Genomic DNA, 20,137 nt, shown 5'->3' on the forward strand with positions numbered 1-20,137 from the left:
AATTACACAAAATCAAGTGGGAATAGATAGATAGATAGATAGATAGATAGATTTGTGTTTATAGTGCCCAAGAGATAGCGTGTGATTATACAATGTTTTTTAAAAAATTATTATTTGGGTTTGCTCTTTGTTTTGCTCCCAGCTGGCATATACAATCAGTGGTGTCAAACTCACAGTCAGGGGGCTAATTGAGGTCCACGAGATGATATTTTGCGGCCCACTAGTTGACATTAAAGTAGAAGAAGAAGAGGGGACATCTTATATAACATCGTTACATATGGTTATATGGTTATGGTACGGTTGCGTACAACGCCATGTAATTATGATAAGGGAACTGGGAGTAACCCTTTACAGGTAACAATATTTTCTTTTCCCAAATATATTGATTCGCATGCGTTCGCGTTTACAAAAACGTAAACATCATAAAACCCGGTGGAGAAATGAGCAAGTTACTTAATTTCAACGTCCATACGTTGCCCTTGATGGGAATGTCGACCTTTCTAACATGGCCGCCATGTAGGAACGTCGGTTAGCCGGGCTGCTACAGCGCGCTGTCATCTTCATATCGATTTGAGCAGAAACACCGACACCTGTCGGCCAACAGGTGTAACTACAGCATAGACTTCCCAGGATGCTTTGCCGCGCCCGCCGACCTCGCACGCATAGCTAACCTGCTCCGATGCTAGGCTAGCCGCCTTAGCTACGAACGGCGGACATGTTGTGGTAACCCTCGTTGGGATAAACGTCGCCGGCAGCAGGTGCGAACAGGGGGGGGGACGTCGCCGCGGGGGGGCCGCTGGACCACCATGGACGCCGTCAACGCCTTCAACCAGGAGGTAAGGCCAGCTTCCCGGTTCACTTGGGAGGCGTTGCAGCCGCTCGGGGGTCCGGCGGAGGAGACGTGTTTGACCACGCCGAGAGGGCCTCGCTTGTGGCCGTCGAGCTCTCTGATAATTTAAACACGCATTAGCGTTTGTTGCTGTAAACTGGTATTCAAAATAAAACCAAAAACGTTTGTATCATTCTAAAATAGAAAGAACTGTGCTTGCTTTGCTAACACTGGGCCCGCTCGGTGACGTTGCCCCACAACGCGTTAAACTCGCATGACCAAACATTGAGCCACAAAGCTAGTATCTTCACTTTATGGTTATGATGGCGAGATATGAGTGCATGTCACGAATCGTATGTGGTATTATAAGCAGGAGATATTGCTGTAGGAGACCCAATAACAACATTAGCACGAATATATGCATGTCGTCCACCACCTTTTGTAGTCACGTCCACCAGCTAGAGACTCGTACTGTAGAGAAGCGGGACTTGGGCGTCATTAGCCGCTTAAATGCTGGCCACTTCCACACTGCCTTCCAAGCAAGTACTGTCATAGTAAGGCCTGCATTTGTGCGCCGGTCACCTTTTTTAATGCAGAACTCCTTGAAGTGGTGTGCGTTCCTTCACACAACCGATGCAGCTTCACATATTTAGATGATGAAATGCGTGGCAATGCCAGCGTCTGGCACCGCATTCAACACAAAGGGGCAAAGCCAGCGAGTCTCAAGTGTTAAACTTCACACTGTGATGCTGGCCCCTCACAAACTGGCAATCTGAACTACATTTTCCCCTGCTTGCTGCCCTGTTGTTAAACTTCACACTGTGATGGTGGCCCCTCACAAACTGGCAATCGGAACTACCTTTTTCCCTGCTTGCTGCCCTGTGTGCGAGATACAAATGCGGGACGGAATTGAAGCTGATCCTTAATTTTACTCAGGACAGTGAGCAAAAAGAAGGATTAAATGGCCTGTGTGAAAGGCACTGCTCATGCCATTACACAGGCTGAACACCACTTTTGTGGAAAGGGGTGTGAGCATAGTGTGAAATTTTGCCAGTGGCCCCTTCACATTGTCCATCAAAGCAGACTTTTTCCCGGGTTGCTGCCCTGTGTGTGTAAGGTACCAAGTGGGGAATTTGGCAGGCTTCTGGCGTAAGGTGATGGTGAGAAGCCGCGAAAGCTGTTGTCGCTGTCCCGCCTTAAATTGCATGGAATTATATGAATGCGCATGGCAACGTCTCATTTCGGTAATTTCTTATTGAAATGAACAGACTGTACCACTATGCCTTCGAAGTGCCATTTTATGATTTTATTTGTCAATTAGTCAGACACTTTGATATGGCTTCTGCACAAGTGGCTTTTCATTAGTTAGTGCTGATGTTTACTGATTAACTGGTTTAAAAGGTGCATTATATTTTAATTTCCTGTAAAGTTATTCTCCTTGATGGACTCTAAGCCGCCAATATCTCGCGCCAAGATGATCTCCATCACCAAATCGGCCATTAAGGCTATGAAAGTAAGGACGCCACGTCATAATATAACCAATATGTACAATATAATATACGTACGATATGTTATAACTTGACTTCTTTGATCAGCTCTACAAGCACGTGGTCCAGATTGTGGAGAAGTTCATTAAAAAGGTGAGACCAAAAAAAATTAAAACATTAGACCAAACGCTTAATAATAATAATGAAACGTGATCTTTTTGTGTGTGCAGTGTAAGTCTGAGTACAAGGTGGCAGGCCTGTATGTGGTGGATTCCATCGTCCGCCAGTCGAGGCACCAGTTTGGCCCTGACAAGGATGTGTTTGGACCCCGCTTCACCAAAAACATTGTGGGCACCTTTGAGAACCTTTGCCTCTGCCCGCTGGAGGACAGAGTAAGAAGAATGACGTTTTTTCTCCCCCTGTAGGAAATATTCATTCATTTGTTTTCCGTACCGCTTAACCTCACTATTGGAAATGGAAAATAATCCATTCCTACTGAGCTCGTCAAGAGGAGAAGCGGCAGTAAAACAGGCCAAAAAGCAGATTTCTTACCAAAGAAAGTCGGTGAACGCTTTGGATTTACCAGGATTTCTGCATAAATTAAGTTAAACTTACTTATCTTAGTATACTTGGTAACATGATTTCCTGTGTTGTGTTGACAGAGTAAGCTGGTGCGCGTACTGAACCTATGGCAAAAGAACGGCGTATTCAAGAGCAACGTCATTCAGCCCCTCCTGGACATGGCCGCTGGCACCAGCAGCGGCCCGGCGCCTCACGCCGGCAGCTGCCCTGCGCCTTACGCAGAAGATCCAGGTGATTGTCTCCCACATGCAACCGTCCTTGTGTTTCTAAGTAGCACTGAGCTAATAATGGTGATTATGATTGTTTTTCACGGCAGCTTCCTCTCCGCCGACCCCGACCAAAGACCAGGCGGCCGCGGCACACAGTGCTCCGCCGCAAAAGCAGGACCCCTTCACTGCTGTGGCGCAGCTCTTCCAGTCCACGCATGGTCAACAGGTGAATGTATTTTTTTTTCGAGGGTGGGGGCATGCAGTTGACAGCCTGCCAGAGATTTTACAAAGAGATTAGTTTGAAACAATGTTGGTGTGGTCTGAGAGAGTTGTTATGAAATGCATTGCTTGTATATTTGGACATGCAGTCCTCTCCAAAAGTATAGAAAGGCAAAGTCAATTCCTTTGTTTTTGTTGCATACTGAAGACATTTAGGTTTCAGATCAAAAGATTAATATGAGACAAAGGTTTGGAATTCCAGCTTTTATTTCATGATATTTACATCTTACAACAGAACAACATGGTATTTACATATCAGGACAGAACACCTTTAGTTTGAAGCCATCCACTTTTCAAGTGAGCAAAAGTATTGGAACAGACATTATTTAATTAACTTTAAGTTAATAACGTTTAATATTTGGTTGCATAAACCTTCCTCGCAATTACTGCATCAAGCCTGCGATTCATTGACTTCACCAGACTGTTGCAGTACTCATTTGAAATGCTTTTCCAGGCCTTTACTGCAGCCTCTTTCAGTTCTTAATTTCATAGTTTCTCCCGTCAGTGTCCTCTTCAGGAGGTAAAATGCATGCTCTATTGGGTTAAGGTCTGTGATTGACTTGGCCACTTTTTACCCCTGATGAAGTCCTTTGTTGTGTTGGCAGTGTGTTTTGGATCATTGTCTTGTTGCATGATGAAGCTTCTCTCGATTAGATTAGGATGCATTTTTCTGTAAATTGCCAGACAAAATGGTTTTGTAGACTTCATAATTAATTCTGTTGCTACCATCATGAGTTACAGCATCAATAAAGACTAGTGAGCCTGTTCCAGAAGCATCCATGACATTACATCCACCATGCTTCACAGATGAGCTTGTGTGTTTTGGATTATAAACAGATCCTTTCTGTCTCTATATTTTGGAGCTTTCCATCACTTGTAGGTTAATTTTGGTCTCATCACGTCCATAAAACTTTGTTCCAAAACTTTTGTGGCTCATCTCTTCTTTGCAAAATCCAATCTGGCCTTCTGATTCTTTTTGTTGAAGAGGGGTTTGCATCTTGTGGTATGGCCCGTATATTTCTTCTATCAAAGTCTTCTTTGAACAGTGGATTGTAGTACCTTCACCCCTGCCCTGTGGAGGTTGGCAGTGATGTCACTGACTATTGTCTTTGGGTGTTTCTGCACAGCTCTCACAATGTTTCTGTCATCAAGTGCTGTTGATACCCTTGACCGACCTGTTTGATGTCTGTTGCTCAGTACACCAGTAGTTTATTTATTTTTTGGGACATTCAAAATTGTTGCATCGGCTATGCCCAATGTTTGTGCAATAGCTCTGATTGATTTTCCCTCTTCTCTCGGCTTCAAAATCGTTTGCTTTTCTCCCATAGACAGCTCTCTGGTATTCATATTTTCTTAACAGAAAATGCAGTTTCTACAGGTGAAACCTAAATCTAAAAACAAGCACTATCTAATGTATAAGCAATCAATCTAAAAGGCAACACCTGAGCAACTAGAAACACCCATCAGTCACATGTTCCAATACTTTTGCTCACCCACTTTGCTCAAAGTGGGTTGGTTCAAACTAAAGGTGCTCTGTCCTGAGTTGTTTAACACATCTAGATGTAAATACCATGGAATAAAAACTGGAATTCTGAACTTTTGTCTCCATATTAATTTTTTGATCTGAAGCCCAAACAAAAACAAAGGAACTGACCTTGCCCTTCCAATACCTTTGGAGGGGGCTGTAGTTTTTTACCCATTCCAGACTAGATTATATGCTTTTAACTTCATTAGCTCCAGCAGATGCTTCAGAACTTCCAACAGCAGCCTGTGCAAGCAGAACCCACCCCTCAGCCTCCACCCGCCCCCCACTCCGACACCTCAAGCGTCTCTCCCGTTTTCAGCAATGTCCTCACACATCCTTCCCAGGCCGCCCAGCAGAAGACTGCATTTGACAAGGTGTCATGCTTCACAACTGTTAATATATCCTTCACAACAGTTGCGAACGTGTTAAAAATAAACTACCTTTCCCCTAGACATTATTGGATCGTTTTGACTACGACGACGAACCTGAAGGCGGAGACTACGCCAAGGACAATGTCTCGCAGCCCTTGTAAGTCCTCGATTTATTATATTACATACTCAGAAGCATGTTTGTCTTGAAAGTTAAACAAAAAAGCGAAGCTAATAATGATGATGTCGTTTTTGTTGTCATAGTGACAGTATGCAGCCGCCCCAAGCCTTGCAGCCACCTGTGATGAGCATGACTCAGGACTTCTCACAGCAGGTGATCCTAAGATTTGCTTTCTACAGTTGCTTGTTAAGCCAGGAAACTAGTTCAACCTGAAATAATGGTGTCATAATACTTGCTGTCCAATGTCCATGCTTGCCGTTTTCTGATTTCTTAACTTTCCTACAGCAGCCCTTTAACAGGGATCCCGGACCTCCGCCTTGAGAAACTCAGTGCCCTTAAAGTCCTGCCTCCGCCACAGGCAGGGCTTCCGCTTCTAGTAACCCACCCCCCCCCATTGACAAATAGTTTTCAATCGGAAAACCCCATCCCCAACCCTCCTGTCGACAAAATTCCTAACCCCTCCACCATCAAATACTTTCCTGTTTTCTGCAGCAGCCCTTTAAGATGGCAAACTACCTTGAATTAATGGCACCCTCTGGCGTTTACTTTCAGATGTTGAAATCATTTCAAAATGGTCGTGCAAATGACTGCCCTCTCCTCCTGTATACTTTGTTTTGATTTCTACAGCAGCCCGTTTAGGCAACAATTAATTGCAGTCAAAAAATGTCATTTGTCTTCCTTAGGGTCCTCTCCCTCCCAACGGCCAGCTCCCGTCTTATGGGCTAATGCCAGGACAAGGCTTCACAGGAATGATACCTCAGATGGGGCACGTTCCACCGGGCCAACCCTTCCCTGGTTCTGTGGGACATCCTGGATTCCCAGGAGTTTATCCTCCTCCTCCTCACTCGGCCCAGCAACAGCAGGTAATGTGGAGGATGAGCAGCAGCCCTCTGAGCTTATGAGTGTTTAAAAGTTAGCAACCAACTCAAACCATCACCTCTTGGTGACATTTTTAGGATTCAACTGTTGATGCAGACCGGTCCTCCATGAGGGATGGCAGACATGGTCAAACGTCACGATCAGGCTCCAGGTAAACCAGTGGAGGATCATGGGAGATAAGGTTTCAGACACTAATTAGATGTAAATTATAGATGTGATAAAGTGTGGGTAAACCAGTGACAGTGGGAAATGAGTCCCAAACACTAGTTAAGATTTAATTTGGTGTATGCTGGTGGCGTATCATGGGAAATGGAGTCCCAAACACTAGTTTTACATTTAATTACAATGGGTACGCTAATGGAGGAATTATGGAAAAAAGAGCCCCAAGCACAGCTTTCGATTCAGATGTGGGTTAGCCAGTGGATGATTTGGGTTATTGAATTTTATTGCTAGTTTTTTGTGGTGGAGGATCATGCGAAACTTTAGAACAGCCGCCACAGCTGTTACAAAGTATTGTACGTAAAACATAAATCACAATAAATGCAATAATATAAGCAAATATAAAATAAATAAATGTTATTTTCTCATTCAAGTTTACAGGAAGAGCTCCCTTGACATTGGCATACAGGAAGACCAGAGTTTTATTCCTTCTTGTTGCACTGCCTACATGTGTCAAGCTGTTAGTAGATGAGAGAGCGGAACATGATTAACATCCCCAACCCCTGACCAGTATGAGGGTGTGCATGACGTCAATTGCGATGGCTGCGAGCTGAAGTTTGATTGTAAACATCCACCCATCCATTTTCTGAGCCACTACTCCTTACTAGGGTCGCGGCAGGAGGCAGGGTACAACCTGAACTGGTGGCCAGCCAATTGCAGGGCACATACAAACAAACAACCATTCACACTCACATTCACACCTATGGGTAATTTTGAGTCCTCAATTAACCTATGATTGTAAACACACAATTGCTAATTTTCCAATAGCCGATTGTTGGACCGTTGGCTAGATGCTAGATTGCATTGCATGTGAATAAGTTAGTGTAGGATCAAGAGAATGTGTTGGTAAACCATTTTTTTTCACCACCCAGGTCCCCGAAAAGGAGGCGATCGCGGTCCAATTCCCGCACGCGTCGTTCCCGTCACCGGCGCTCACGCTCGCGGGACCGACGCCACCATTCCCCGCGCTCTCGCTCGCAGGAACGCCGGGACAGGGAACGTGAACGGGAGCGGCGACAAAAAGGTCTCCCGCCGCCCAAAAATGAGACGCTGAGCAGTGAGTACCATTCCTTTGGTGTGAATGCTTCCGTGTTTGTTGTAACTGGGCTTAATTGTGTGCTCTTCAGTCTGCAGTACAACTCTATGGGTGGGCCAGCTGGACAAGAGGACTCAGCAGCAGGATGTGGCGTGTTTGCTGGAGGAGTTTGGACAGATCGACTCCATCAACGTAAGCAGACAAAAAGGGATGTGAATGTGCTTTAAAGGTCCTGTGAGTGGTGGAAACCTCAACTTTGTGCGTTATCTGTAGATGATTCCTCCACGAGGCTGTGCCTACATCGTCATGATCCACCGACAGGACGCCTTCAGGGCCCTGCAGAAGCTCAGTCGAGGCTCCTCCAAAGTCAACCAAAAAGCCATCAAGGTATTAAACACTATTGCTAAAGCTTCATCCAAGCGTTGACAATGGGAAAAGTGACATTTGAATGGCCGCTTCAAACCAAAATGGCAAACTAATATGCCATCCTGGCCATGAGGAAAAGCCACTAGTCTTTTAGATCTTGTCAATTGCATGACCCCGGATCTAGGAACCAATTTAGTTAGAGGGTAATTTTTCAGGGCTCTGTTAGGGCTAGTACTTTCTAAAGATCCAGGAACCTTTTGGGTGGGGATAGACTGATACTATGTTATCAGGGCTGATACTGTGCACTGTACTCCTACTCGGACCTGAAAAAATGCTCTGATACTACACCACCAATACCACTTTACATTTTGAACATAAACATACATTCATTTAAAGTGGAATAAACACTTTTTTCTGGGTACAGATAGCTTGGGCTCTGAACAAAGGCATCAAGGCCGATTTGAAGCAGTTCTGGGATGTGGAGCTTGGTGTCACCTATGTGCCCTGGTCCAAAGTCAGGGAGGAGCAGCTGGAGGAGCTCAAGGAAGGAGGAACCCTGGATTTGGACACTTTATCGCCAGGTTGCACACACGTTACACAACTCTGCTATGCTTTTAACATGTTAATTGGTCTTACTTGTGTGTCACTTACAGAGTGGAGCACTGTAAAGAAAGCTCTGGAGAACCCAGAGGAGCTCACCCACAACGGTGGAGATGATTCGCAGCAGCCCGAGGATGCCCACGTGTTGGCTCCGCTTCCTCCTACACAGGTTCTCTATCTATCTATCTATCGATCGATCGAGTTCTATACAAATCTGTTGAACTGTTCTATAATAGTGGTCGTTTTCCCCAGGTTCCTCCGATGCAGCAGCCGATGCTCGGCATGGGCTCGGTGCCACCACCCTGTTTCCCCGCTCCCATGGGCATGCCGCCACCTTCCTTCCCACCGGGCATGCCCCCACCACCATTCATTAGACCAGGCTTCAACCCGATGCAGATGCCTCCAGGTATCTAAAACACTCCCACGTTAACATAATATTCAATAATAATAATCATAATAATTAAAGCTGTGGGCAGCGATGAAAAGGTCCTTGGAGGATTCAGTGCTAGTTTCAAGGATGGTAATTAATTCATTGTATGGCGAGTCATGCTCCACTCACACACAATTACAAAAACTAAAATGGTTTGTAATTAAAGCGTCGGCCATCTGCAAAATCACTCGAAGTTCATCTTTGAAGTACCCCTGCAAAGGACCATTTTCCTCGTGTCAAAGAGAACCTGACTTTGGGGAAATTTCCCCAAACATATGGGGAAAATGGGAAGTTTGCTTTTTTTTTTTTTTTTTGTAAATCACTTTTTGCCATATTTGTTAAAACTGTCTTTATGACTTGACAGTAGTCCATCTTAAGTATGATCTGCAAAAAAAAATCAGCCATCTCTGGCCCCATCTTTTGCCTGTAATTTGGTATACAAGAAATACCCATTCCTGAGGATAAACAACTGTGACGTGACTTACGAGGTGTCCATTTTTTGCAAATTTGGGGGCACACTCATCACGTGCACACCCCCGCGGCCTCGCAAAAATAAAACTTCAAAACGATAACATGTAGTGTTATAGAATAAAGTGCTTTTCTGGATTAACAAGGTTAAATGTCAGCGCAAGGCCTTGTGGGCGTCCATGTTGACTGTGGTCACAAGTGCGTGACAAATGTTTTGTCACTCCTTCTGTATCCGATTGGGTGTTTATCCTCGGCCACACTGCTTTCTTGTATATCAAATTAGAGGCACAAGATTGGGACAGAGAACTGATGTTTATTTCACAGATCATGATTAGCTTTTTTTTTTTTTTTTTTAATATTTTTTATTTTTTTTTACAAATCTGACAAAAAGGTGTCAAACTCTAGCCTTGAGGAGTTACAAGTTTTATGTTGTATGGCAAGTCATCAAACTTTGCTGCCATGCACTGGGCAGAGCACACAATGACAAAAACTAAAATGGTTCGCACTTTAGCGTCATCCATTTGTCTAGTATATGTGGTTCAAATTTTGGAAGCAACTGGACAAAATATTTCATGACTAGTTAATCTCTGAAGGACAGCTGGAAATGTTACGTAGCAGCACATGCGTGTGTGACCACCTGTAGTGACGCTCGCAGCCTTTTCACATAATCACTTGTGTGGTACTTCATGGAGAAACACACCGGGGACCTACTTTAAAATGGCTGCTTTAAACCAAAATGACAGGCTAATAACTCTTCCTCTCGCCCCCAGGTTTCCCCCCACCAGGGGCCATGCCTCTGTCCATGCCGCCGCCGCCCTCCAAAGGTGAAGACATGCCTCTGGTCAGCAGGAAACATGATGAGCTCCTGGACGCTCCAAACTTCTACAACAACCAGATGGGAGCCATGTGTTAGTTACTCTTTCTTCTCTTTTCATATTTTTTTAATTTTCTTTTTTATGTTAACCACTTTAAGGTTGCTTTTGTCGTTTGCGTTCCCTGGTCCTGGGTTTGTAAACATTGGTGGCATTTATATAGAAAAAATCCCAAGCGTAGCCAAATGCGTCACAACAAACAACATGATGCCAATATTATTATTATTATTAGTCACAAGAATGTAAACAGGTAGGTTTGCTCGTGAAGTGGTAAGCGAGTAAAGTGCCCAAATAAACACAAAATGAAGGAAAACACAGCAAATAGCCAAAGGTATTAAAAGAACTACTCAGGCGCATGAGGCTTTTTCGTTTGTGGGTGCTAAACGCAAACATGCCAATGACATAAGTTAAATGTCTACATTCCATTTGGAGTTATTACATCATAATGACTGTCGAGAGTGGCAGCAACTTATCAGTAGCACCTCGCTTCGTCCTGTTAGTCGCGGACAGTCAGAAACTATTGCAAATGTTGTTGCGTGACAGTATGCTAAGAGCAGCTGGCTGCAAAAAGCCATTTAGAGTAAAAATCAACACTCTTATTTCCAGGTTGTGCTGTGTTCGCACCTGTCCAATTTAGACTTAGCATTGGTAGCCATCCGGTTGCTAACTTCGCACATGTTACATACAATGTAAATGTTTTCGTTGATAACTTCAATCATGTGGACAAGCTACCAGGCTAAAAGTTGCAACACACCAGAAAATATCTGAAGGCGATTTAAAAAGATGACGTGTTGGTGCCAATAGGCTAACTGCTAAAATGATAAGACTTGTCCAATAAATCTTTTATGGCTTGTAACTCGAAAAGGTTGGGGCACTTGTAAGTCAAGGTGCCACTGCAATTGCATGAAATCTGGTTGTTTTTAGGCAGGATTGGGCCAACTAAAGCCGCAGCTATCGAATATTTTTAGAAGAGAGTATTCTACCAATTTGTACCAGTTAATCGAGTAATTGGAGAAAAAATGATTTTGCATTATTAAATATGGTAATGTTGATTTCAGGTGCAGGTATTTTTGTCCCCTGAGGGTTGCCATCCTCATGTACTATTGTACAATCTGGGACTTAGTGTGTATGGCTTTAAAAGAATCAAATTATTTAAATTAACCTGGAAAAATCCTGAAATTTTGCAACCCAAGTAGCATATGCTTAAAATGTGTTTTTATGTTCTCTGCAGGTAACCAGGTGGGCATCCCCCCAGGTGGCAGCATCCAGCCCCCGACAGGGGGTCTGCTGGGAGCCCGGCCCGGTTTGATCCCGCTGCAGCGCCCCCCGGGCCCTCCTCTGCTGCACGCACAGCGTTTCCCACTGCCGCCCGTCCCGCCTCCGATGGTGCCCAGAGGGCCCCACCACCCGCCCCTAATGCGCCACGACGCCCCTCCGCCCAAAGGAACATTTGCGATACCCCACACCATGAGACCGCCCTTCCCGCCCCACGGGCCGCCCCCTCAAGGTCCCCCCTTGCCTCCTTTCCTTAGACCCGGTGCCCCGCGTGCGGTCGAGGACGAGGAGGTCCGCCCTTTCCGGGCTGAACGCCCGGGATTCAGGGAGCGGGACCGCGAGCCGGAGAGAGAGCGAGGATTCAGCGGTGCGGCGAGGCGCCCGTTTGGCGGTGACCGCTTAGACGCGAGGGACAGGCTGGACGGGGGCGGATGGGACCGAGACAGACGGGACTGGCGGGACCGGGGAGAGTGGGAGAACGGCAGCAGGGAAGCCCGGGAGAAAGGGAAAGAAGGGGAGCGGCCCAAGCGGCGGGAGAGAACCACCCGGTGGGACCGCAACGACCGCTTGGCCGAGCTGGACAACATGGACAAGCTTCGGACCCCTGACGCCATCGCCGAAGCGCCCCAAAAAACTGACGAGTCGGCGCCTCCTGCTGCCGAGTCCCCGGGGGCGCCGCCACCCCCCGTCGAAGCCGAACAGGAAGCTGTGTCGTAGTGTGCCCAATGTCTCCCTCTTGCTACATCTACACAAACTGACTTGTGCGCCAAGTGAATATGTTGCATAATTCCCCTTTCTGTACATTGTGTGAATGCAGCACTTTCATCTTTTACCTATTTAATCATGTTTGTAGATTGTTTTATAACTTCATTGTTTGCAACCACTCCATCCCAAGTGACATTTTTTTTTTTCCCCATCCAACTTCAGTCAGTCATCTGCTCCCTCCCTCCCCCGAGTCCCGGCTCCGAATGTCCGTTGTCGAAGTGTACTTGTGCAAGACACTGAACCCTAAATTGCTCCCACTGGGCCTGGCAGCGCCTTGCATGTCAGCAGCTATCCATTGGTGTATGAATGTGTGCATGAATGGGAGAATGTGAGCGCCTGTAAAGCGCTAAAAGCACCGATGGTGCAGACAAAAGCGCCATATAACTTCACTCCATTTACAAATTGGCATACATTTGGAGTACCTAACATGTATGTTTACCTTTAACCCTCCTGCAATTGACCCTGTAGGAAAACAAAATTTTAATGTGAAAAAATAGCGCAAGATATCTTCTGCTGGCCTTTTTTCGTTTTTGATTTTTTTTTTTTCAACATAGGGGGCTAAAGGGGAGCGGAAATATACACACCTTATTTCACACCACTGGACTTCATGGTTTGCATCCACTGCATACTCAGCAATGTGTGTAGGCCTATATTTATATATATATATATATATATATATATATATATATTTGTTTTTTTCAACTTCAGTCTTTTTTTTTTTTTTTTTATACACTTTTGAGTACAAATTGAATATGGTTGACTTTTACCCTGCTGTTGGTATTACCCATTTTAAAGTTTAGAAATCTAAAAAAACAAAATGTATTTTAATTTTTCTTTTTCCCTTTTCTTGACTTGAGGCTACATGTACTAATTTCACCCCAGTTTAACAAACATTAACCTTAGATAAATGTTTCATCAGTTTGTAAATTTTTCCTGCATGGTTTGCATACCCAGCAACATTTTGTATGTATATTAAGTTTGAACTTTTTTTTTTTTTTTTTTAAACTTTTCTTCGCTTTTACCTTTTAAAATTGAAAAATCTAGATTTTTTTTTAATGTAAAACATTGCTTAGGTTAAACTGTCTTTTGATGCTCTCAAAGTGGTGCTCAGGAGGGTTAAAATATCACGTGCAAAATGTAACTTTCAGAAATTATTCATACTTTGATTCGATTGGGATTTGAGAGTAAATTCTCGTGAATGGACAGAACTTTATGCAAGCTTTTCCTCTGAGTTGTCAGCTTTAATACTACATAATTAATTTGCCTAATTGGATATTTTAACGGCGGCACATTGGATGACCGGTTAGCACATCTGCCTCACAGTTCTGAGGACCGGGGTTCAAATCCCGGCCCCGCCTGTGTGGCGTTTGCATGTCCTCCCGTGCCTGCGTGGGTTTTCTCCGGGTACTCCGGTTTCCTCCCACATCCCAAAAACATGCGTGGTAGGTTGATTGAATACTCTAAATTGCCTGTAAATGTGAGTGCGAATGGTTGTTTGTTTATATGTGCCCTGTGATTGGCTGGCGACCAGTTCAGGGTGTACCCCGCCTCTCGCCCGAAGATAGCTGGGATAGGCTCCAGCACGCCCGCGACCCTACTGAGGATAAGCGGTACGGAATATGGATGGATGGATAGTCTAACATTGGCTAAGGCAATCCCAACTATCAATAATTTTCAATTTATTCTCAAGTAGATTGCTGTTGTTTTTCCTCGCACTTTTTTTTTTGCATTGACAAACTACTGTAACATCCGTAATCCCCCCGACTTGAATCATTCAAATCCCGAAGGAAAACCGAGTCAAGCGACTGCCAGGGCTCTCCACTGTAAATATGCTTTTCACTGTCACTAGCGCAGTTATCATGATGATGCTATTCGTTTGTCATCTGAGAGCACATCTTATGAAGGACCCAGAAGGAATCTCTACTTTTGCTTTAAGATCTTCGGCTGTGTGAACGTTTTTGCTAACCCTACAAAAAGACATGGATGTAAAATGTTCAACATTTCAGCCACAAAAAATGTTTTTAATAAACTATTTTTCTACCAAATTGTGCGTTTTCGTTTGATGGTTGTAATCTCTTAAAAACCTGTCATACAAAGTAATGCAAGACTACAGTGCAGGTCTACAGGGACGACAGATACAAATAGAAATCAAGTCGTTTATAAATATATAAGTAAAATAAATGTTACTAATTTCAAACCTAATTAAAAAAAACTACATATTGTTTACAGAATACATTTTAAAATGTCTACATAAAAAGAATAGAGAATAATACATATAAAAAATATACAATTAAAAGTACAAATGTTTAAATTTAGTATAATCCCTCACGTGAATTACAATTTATTAACTTTTTGTTTACATTTGAATTATTTAATAAAAAATAGTTTTAAACTACAACTGGAAGGGAAAATTGACATCTTGTTTAGAAAATGTGTTTGACTTTTTTTTTTTAATGACACCTGATTGTATATTTGTTTATTTTTAAAAAACAAAAAAACGTTTTAAACTATTGAACGAATGTAAATCAATATGGGCACAAAAACAACTCCGGAAAGACAAATAATAAAATTATAAAGATTGTAACGAATAAACGTAAAGCATAGCTCGGGCTCATATTTACCAATTAACTAATAAATAGTTTTGCTGCGCTGTTTTGCTGTATGAATTTAAACTATTTTGTAAAGTATGCTATTTGCTACGCAAACATAATTTGTAACGTTGATTTTGATGATATTCTTTTATTGGAAACGTTTTCACAAACAACAATCACACAAACAACAAGAATATATAGTACATCACATTTGTATGTTGTCAGCCAGGGGGAACGAAACACTTGATTATTGACACTACGTCACCGGTTTCTGGTTGCGCCTACGTATGCACAAATCGCCCAATCAGACATCGAGGTTTTGGCGGTGGTCTGCTTCTGATTGACTGCCTTGAGCACCCGCCCAATGAGAGCCACCAGTAGAAAAGATAGGTTGTCTCCTTCTCTCTCTGTCAGTCTCTCACCGACTTTCTTTTGCTTTAATCCGAGGTGGCTACGCTTCAAACTACTGCGAACAAAATGGTGCTTAAAGCTGTTTGTGTGCTGAAAGGAGCCGGCGAAGCCACCGGGACGGTGTACTTCGAACAGGAGGTAACATGTTTTACAGTTATATGGCGTAAAGAGAGCATTTTGTCATGTTTTAAGGCACGTTAACGGTGTATTGGAGCTCGTTTGCAAGTTAGCTCGTTAAATTCTCAATGTTAACTTCACTTTGTTTCCCCGCCCCAACAATATTTTTGCTAGTTACTTGCATAGCGAACACTTTCACTCAAATGAAGTCACAGATTCTTCCGAAGGCCAATGCGCATTCATTCAACCCTCGTCGTTCTAGCTTACTAAAAGGACGTCATTTCCTTACATGTACAGTGTCCTTCAGTCGAACGCGTTAAAGTCAATGGTTGGTTATCATTGCCATGTGTGTAGTTTGTTAGTAATTAATAGTTAAGAAACGAAAAAGTAAATTGCGTCATAACCTTTGTACGCCGAAGGATTGATGATTGACTGGCATCTCCACACCTGTTGCGTAAATCGGACATTTTAGTCGCGTTTACGCTTAAAAATGCAATTTTCGCCTTATATAAATCACCACATCTCTTGCTTTTAAATATAGTTTTGAGGTGTGCCCCGCAGAGTGAAAGTGCTGAGTCACGGCCATATCTTATCAAACTGTCCTGTTGACAAGTTACATCAGTGAATGGCATCGGGTCCATCGAACCGTCGATAAATTCGATACGATTCGGTATAATAAACTCTGAACTTTCGGTTTTGCTCCTGTTTGCAATGCTTCTGCTTTCATCAAGCACAGTGAACCCTAGCTATCTGCAGGGGATAGGGACCAATTCCTGAAACGAGCAATGGACTCCTTCCTGCTAAAAAGTTTGTCATGTCTGCAATTAAATTAAAGCCAGGGATTTTTATAAAGGTGACAAATCCATATCGTGGTGCTACAACCTACTTCATCTCCAAACAAGGGGGAAAAGGCACCAGGCCACTTCTACTTGGCAACCAGTGACAAATATATGAAAAGCTTGAACCGGGCTGCCATCCTCCCTGTGCCTTACGATGCGGTGAACCTCACGCAAAACAAGTGGTCTGCTTTGGCTCTCGATGGTTTGGCCAAACTGGGACTAAACAAGCTTTTCTGTGGGGTGTTTTAAAATACGGCTCACCGAATGGTGCCTACGTCTGCCGGTGGAAGTTGTCATCTGGCCTTGACAGGTCTTGTGTTGCTGCTGTTCTTGACCCCGTCAGAGCGACTCCAGCCCGGTGAAGCTGACTGGAGAAATCAAAGGCCTCACTCCAGGCGAGCATGGCTTCCACGTCCACGCCTTTGGAGACAACACTAACGGTTTGTTATAATAGACAATCGCATGTGCTGTCTAAATAGGAAATGTCACATGAGGGCATTACTTGTTTGTCTTGGCTAGGGTGTATCAGTGCAGGCCCTCACTTCAACCCGTTCAACAAAACTCACGCTGGTCCAAAGGATGCAGACAGGTATGTCTTGTTCATAGTGGTGGGAAGGAAGTACAAATATGTTGTTACTGTACTTAAGTAGATTTTTCCAGGTATCTGTATTGGAGTATTTTTTAAAACCTTTTCTCCCTAATATTGAATACATATCTGTACTTTCTACTGTTTATTGGAAAAGCTAGGCTTCTTTTTTTTTTTTTTTTTTTTTTTTTTTTTTATATAAACCTCCCCCAAAATTATTGTAAAGGCAGCAGACTGCTGTAGACTTAGTTGGATCTGGAATAACTGCCCTTTGCTGATGTGTTATCAATCATTTGCTAAGGGAATTGTCTTTGAAAAATAGCACTCCTCTAGATTACTATCTGATTTCTGTTTTTATGGCTCTTTATATTTGATGTCAGCCCATTTAGGCAGCTGACTACAGTGTAGTTAGATCTGGAAGAATTGTGCCCTCTTAATTATCTTCCTATTTATTTTATTTTATTGTTTTTAAATGGTAGAACTTTTCCGCAGCCTACTCCAGTAGTTGTGTATGGAATAATTGCGTCATCTGCCATTTGTCTTGCAATCATGCTTTAGTGAGTTTTGTCTTAAAATGCTTGGACAGGCATGTCGGTGACCTGGGCAACGTGACCGCAGGTGCCGATAACATAGCCAAAATTAACATCATAGACAGTGCAATCTCCCTCACCGGCCAGTACGCTATCATTGGCAGAACCATGGTGGTAAGTAATCTTTCATCTTTGCTCTTCCACAGACTTGACTAGAATTAGTATTAAAAGTCCTGTGTTTCAGATCCACGAGAAGGCCGATGACCTGGGCAGAGGCGGTAACGAAGAGAGCTTAAAGACTGGCAACGCTGGCGGACGGCTGGCTTGTGGCGTCATAGGCATCACCCAGTAAAAATACCACTGTGGAAAAGATAGAACCTGAAACCACTTAAAAGACCATCTTGGCTACTCTGTGTTTTTTTTTGTTTTTTTTTCTTTTTTTTTACCATTTAATGAGCCAGCATTTATGCTATTCTTAAAGCACTTGTCTGTCTGCTGGGACACCAAAAAGACGTTGCGCACAAGTTGTAACTGACAGCAAACAAACATAATAAAGAGTTCATCCTCATGCTTAATGTTTGTATGTTTAAATTGTCGTGAGGCTACTTTTTTGTTGGACAGGCAGCATGAGCAATAGATGTGAATTTAATTACTGTATGTTTCCAGATATAATTTTTTTTTCATACTTTTTCTGTATGGTTATCCATTTTACAACGGTAGTACTTAATTAGCCAATTGGCTCAGCTTTGATGCTAACATTAGCTACTCTCTGACTCACAACACAGACTATGCAACTGCTCATAATGTTAATAAATTACGTTGTATTGAAAACTATCAACAGAATGGTCTCCTATTAGAGTGTAATTCATCTCCCAGAAGAGGGGCAAAGAATCATAACTCAAGTTCTTGCTAGTTAGCTTGGACTTGTTGCTAAACTGCAAATGCCCACTTCTGGTAAGAACGAAACACCTTATTAAACCGCTTACAACCGTCTAACTGAACTTTTGAGAATGCATTACTTTTATTTTTAATTTTTTCTAACCCCACAAAAAGAAGGCTCAATTGAAATGAAAATATTTAAAGTTGCTTGGTGGCTGACATTGATGCTAGCATCAGCTATGATGCAGCAACCACTGCCCAAGGTTTGCATCTCACCTCTCGCATGGACGAAGCATTGTAACTAAAGTACTCGTTCGCTAGCTTCATAGCTAACAACATTGCTGATATCAGCGTTGACACCACAACAACTGATTTTCAAATTAGTGGCTCAAATAATTGTTAGGGTTTCAAAGTAGGATTTTTCACTGAGCAACGTGCCATTCATAGTGTATGTGCTGGGGGCATTTGTTATTTTGCTGCCAACCGCCCTAAAAAAACAAACAAACAAAAAAACCCTGTTTGAGAGCAGGTAGGGTGGCCAACCCCCACGTGATTATTTTCGGCCAGGACGAGTAAGCGACGTGAAAATGCCTTCGAGAGTTTCTGTGGTTAAGCCACAGGAGCCTCGGTTCGGCTTTTGAACAAGTTTTAGGGTTTCAAATTTGTGGTTGAAGCCACAGCGTTCGAATTTGGATTCTTGAGCCTCAGTTAGGGTTTTAGGATTTTTGGCTAACATTGATGTTGGGATTAGCTGTAGCGCAGCAAGACCGCCACAGGTAAGGAAGACATTTCATTTAGATAATTATATACAGCATAAATAATGACACACCTGGTAAACGAAATTTAAATACTGTGCATTGCTGTATACTGTATTATCGTTTGAGCAGACTTGGTTGCTTTTATTTGCCCCGTTTCTGTTTTTATCACATTGCTTTTTATCTCTTAGTTGACATACTTATTGCAATGTTGTTGTTATAATAACAATAATAATATTTTTATTTATTTATTTATTTCTCCAGAATTCAAATGTGTGTTGCACTACACTGTAACGTCCACTAGGTGGTAGTGGTGTCGACCCTCCCACCAGCCAACCCATGCTTCACCATCACATCATGGAGAACGTCTGCCTCCCCCCCCCTTATCCAAATGCATGAAGCCGTTTGCTTAGTAAGAGAGAGAGAAGCAGTGAGTACCAATGTGCGTACGCACGTGCACACAAAGATTGATGTCAATTATTCACTGTAAAATATTGATGGCTGTTGCACACACATTGAAAACATTTCATGAACATAGAGCTGCTGAAATATGAATAAGATTTTATGATTGCAAGTTTTGGATGCTGGAATTGAATCTTCTAGTGCTTATTACAGTGAACAGCTGTACTCTGCAGACTCACACACGCACAGTCGAATCACTTACTGGCTTCACATTTCTATTATTGTGTTTGTTTTTCTGTCCTTTTTATGTTAATTGTCAAGACATTACTTTACTCTGTGTTTTGGTGAAATTGTAGATGCAGAATTTTGAGGGTAAAAGTCCAAAGTTTATGAGAATGAAGTCCTGTTATGACGAAAGTTTCATGATTTTAGAAGAAAAACTTTAGTTGCGAGAGGCGGAAAAAATTTTATATTGTTACACTAAAGTGGTAATAATGCAAGAATCAAATCTTAATGCTGAGAGGAAAATACATTGTAGTGTTAAAAGCATAAAAATGATAAGAATTTAATTTTGCAAGAAAGAAGTCGTAATGTTGCAAGAATAAGGGTGTACCATTACAGGTAAAGTGGTAATATCATGAAGAAAAAAAGAGACTC

The 20,137-nt window shown here is 42.9% G+C and overlaps 2 protein-coding genes across 4 annotated transcripts; both read left to right on the top strand.

Annotated features, from left to right (window-relative positions):
- Nucleotides 1-651: 651 nt before the first annotated feature.
- scaf4a (SR-related CTD-associated factor 4a) lies at nucleotides 652-14,404 on the top strand. Of its 3 annotated transcripts, none has more exons than XM_061701749.1 (19): nucleotides 652-836; nucleotides 2,259-2,342; nucleotides 2,425-2,469; nucleotides 2,547-2,708; nucleotides 2,979-3,129; nucleotides 3,215-3,333; nucleotides 5,121-5,285; nucleotides 5,363-5,439; nucleotides 5,544-5,613; nucleotides 6,144-6,323; nucleotides 6,417-6,490; nucleotides 7,431-7,615; nucleotides 7,686-7,786; nucleotides 7,868-7,981; nucleotides 8,385-8,541; nucleotides 8,614-8,729; nucleotides 8,813-8,966; nucleotides 10,229-10,366; nucleotides 11,562-14,404. In XM_061701749.1, the coding sequence occupies exons 1-19, from the start codon at nucleotides 807-809 to the stop codon at nucleotides 12,320-12,322; spliced, it is 2,883 nt and encodes a 960-aa protein (XP_061557733.1). In that variant the 5' UTR covers nucleotides 652-806; the 3' UTR covers nucleotides 12,323-14,404. The 3 variants fall into 3 exon arrangements, with proteins under 3 accessions (XP_061557733.1, XP_061557734.1, XP_061557735.1); XM_061701750.1 differs by having other exon boundaries at nucleotides 5,130-5,285; XM_061701751.1 differs by lacking the exon at nucleotides 2,259-2,342.
- A 934-nt stretch (nucleotides 14,405-15,338) lies between these two features.
- Nucleotides 15,339-18,278, top strand: sod1 (superoxide dismutase 1, soluble). Its single transcript, XM_061702976.1, has 5 exons — nucleotides 15,339-15,510; nucleotides 16,672-16,768; nucleotides 16,848-16,917; nucleotides 17,501-17,618; nucleotides 17,689-18,278. Exons 1-5 carry the CDS (start codon nucleotides 15,439-15,441, stop codon nucleotides 17,794-17,796), a joined length of 465 nt encoding a protein of 154 aa, XP_061558960.1. The 5' UTR covers nucleotides 15,339-15,438; the 3' UTR covers nucleotides 17,797-18,278.
- Nucleotides 18,279-20,137: the final 1,859 nt, after the last annotated feature.

This window comes from Phycodurus eques, chromosome 17 (assembly GCF_024500275.1).
Source record: "Phycodurus eques isolate BA_2022a chromosome 17, UOR_Pequ_1.1, whole genome shotgun sequence".
In the NCBI taxonomy this organism is placed as follows: Eukaryota; Metazoa; Chordata; class Actinopteri; order Syngnathiformes; family Syngnathidae; genus Phycodurus; species Phycodurus eques.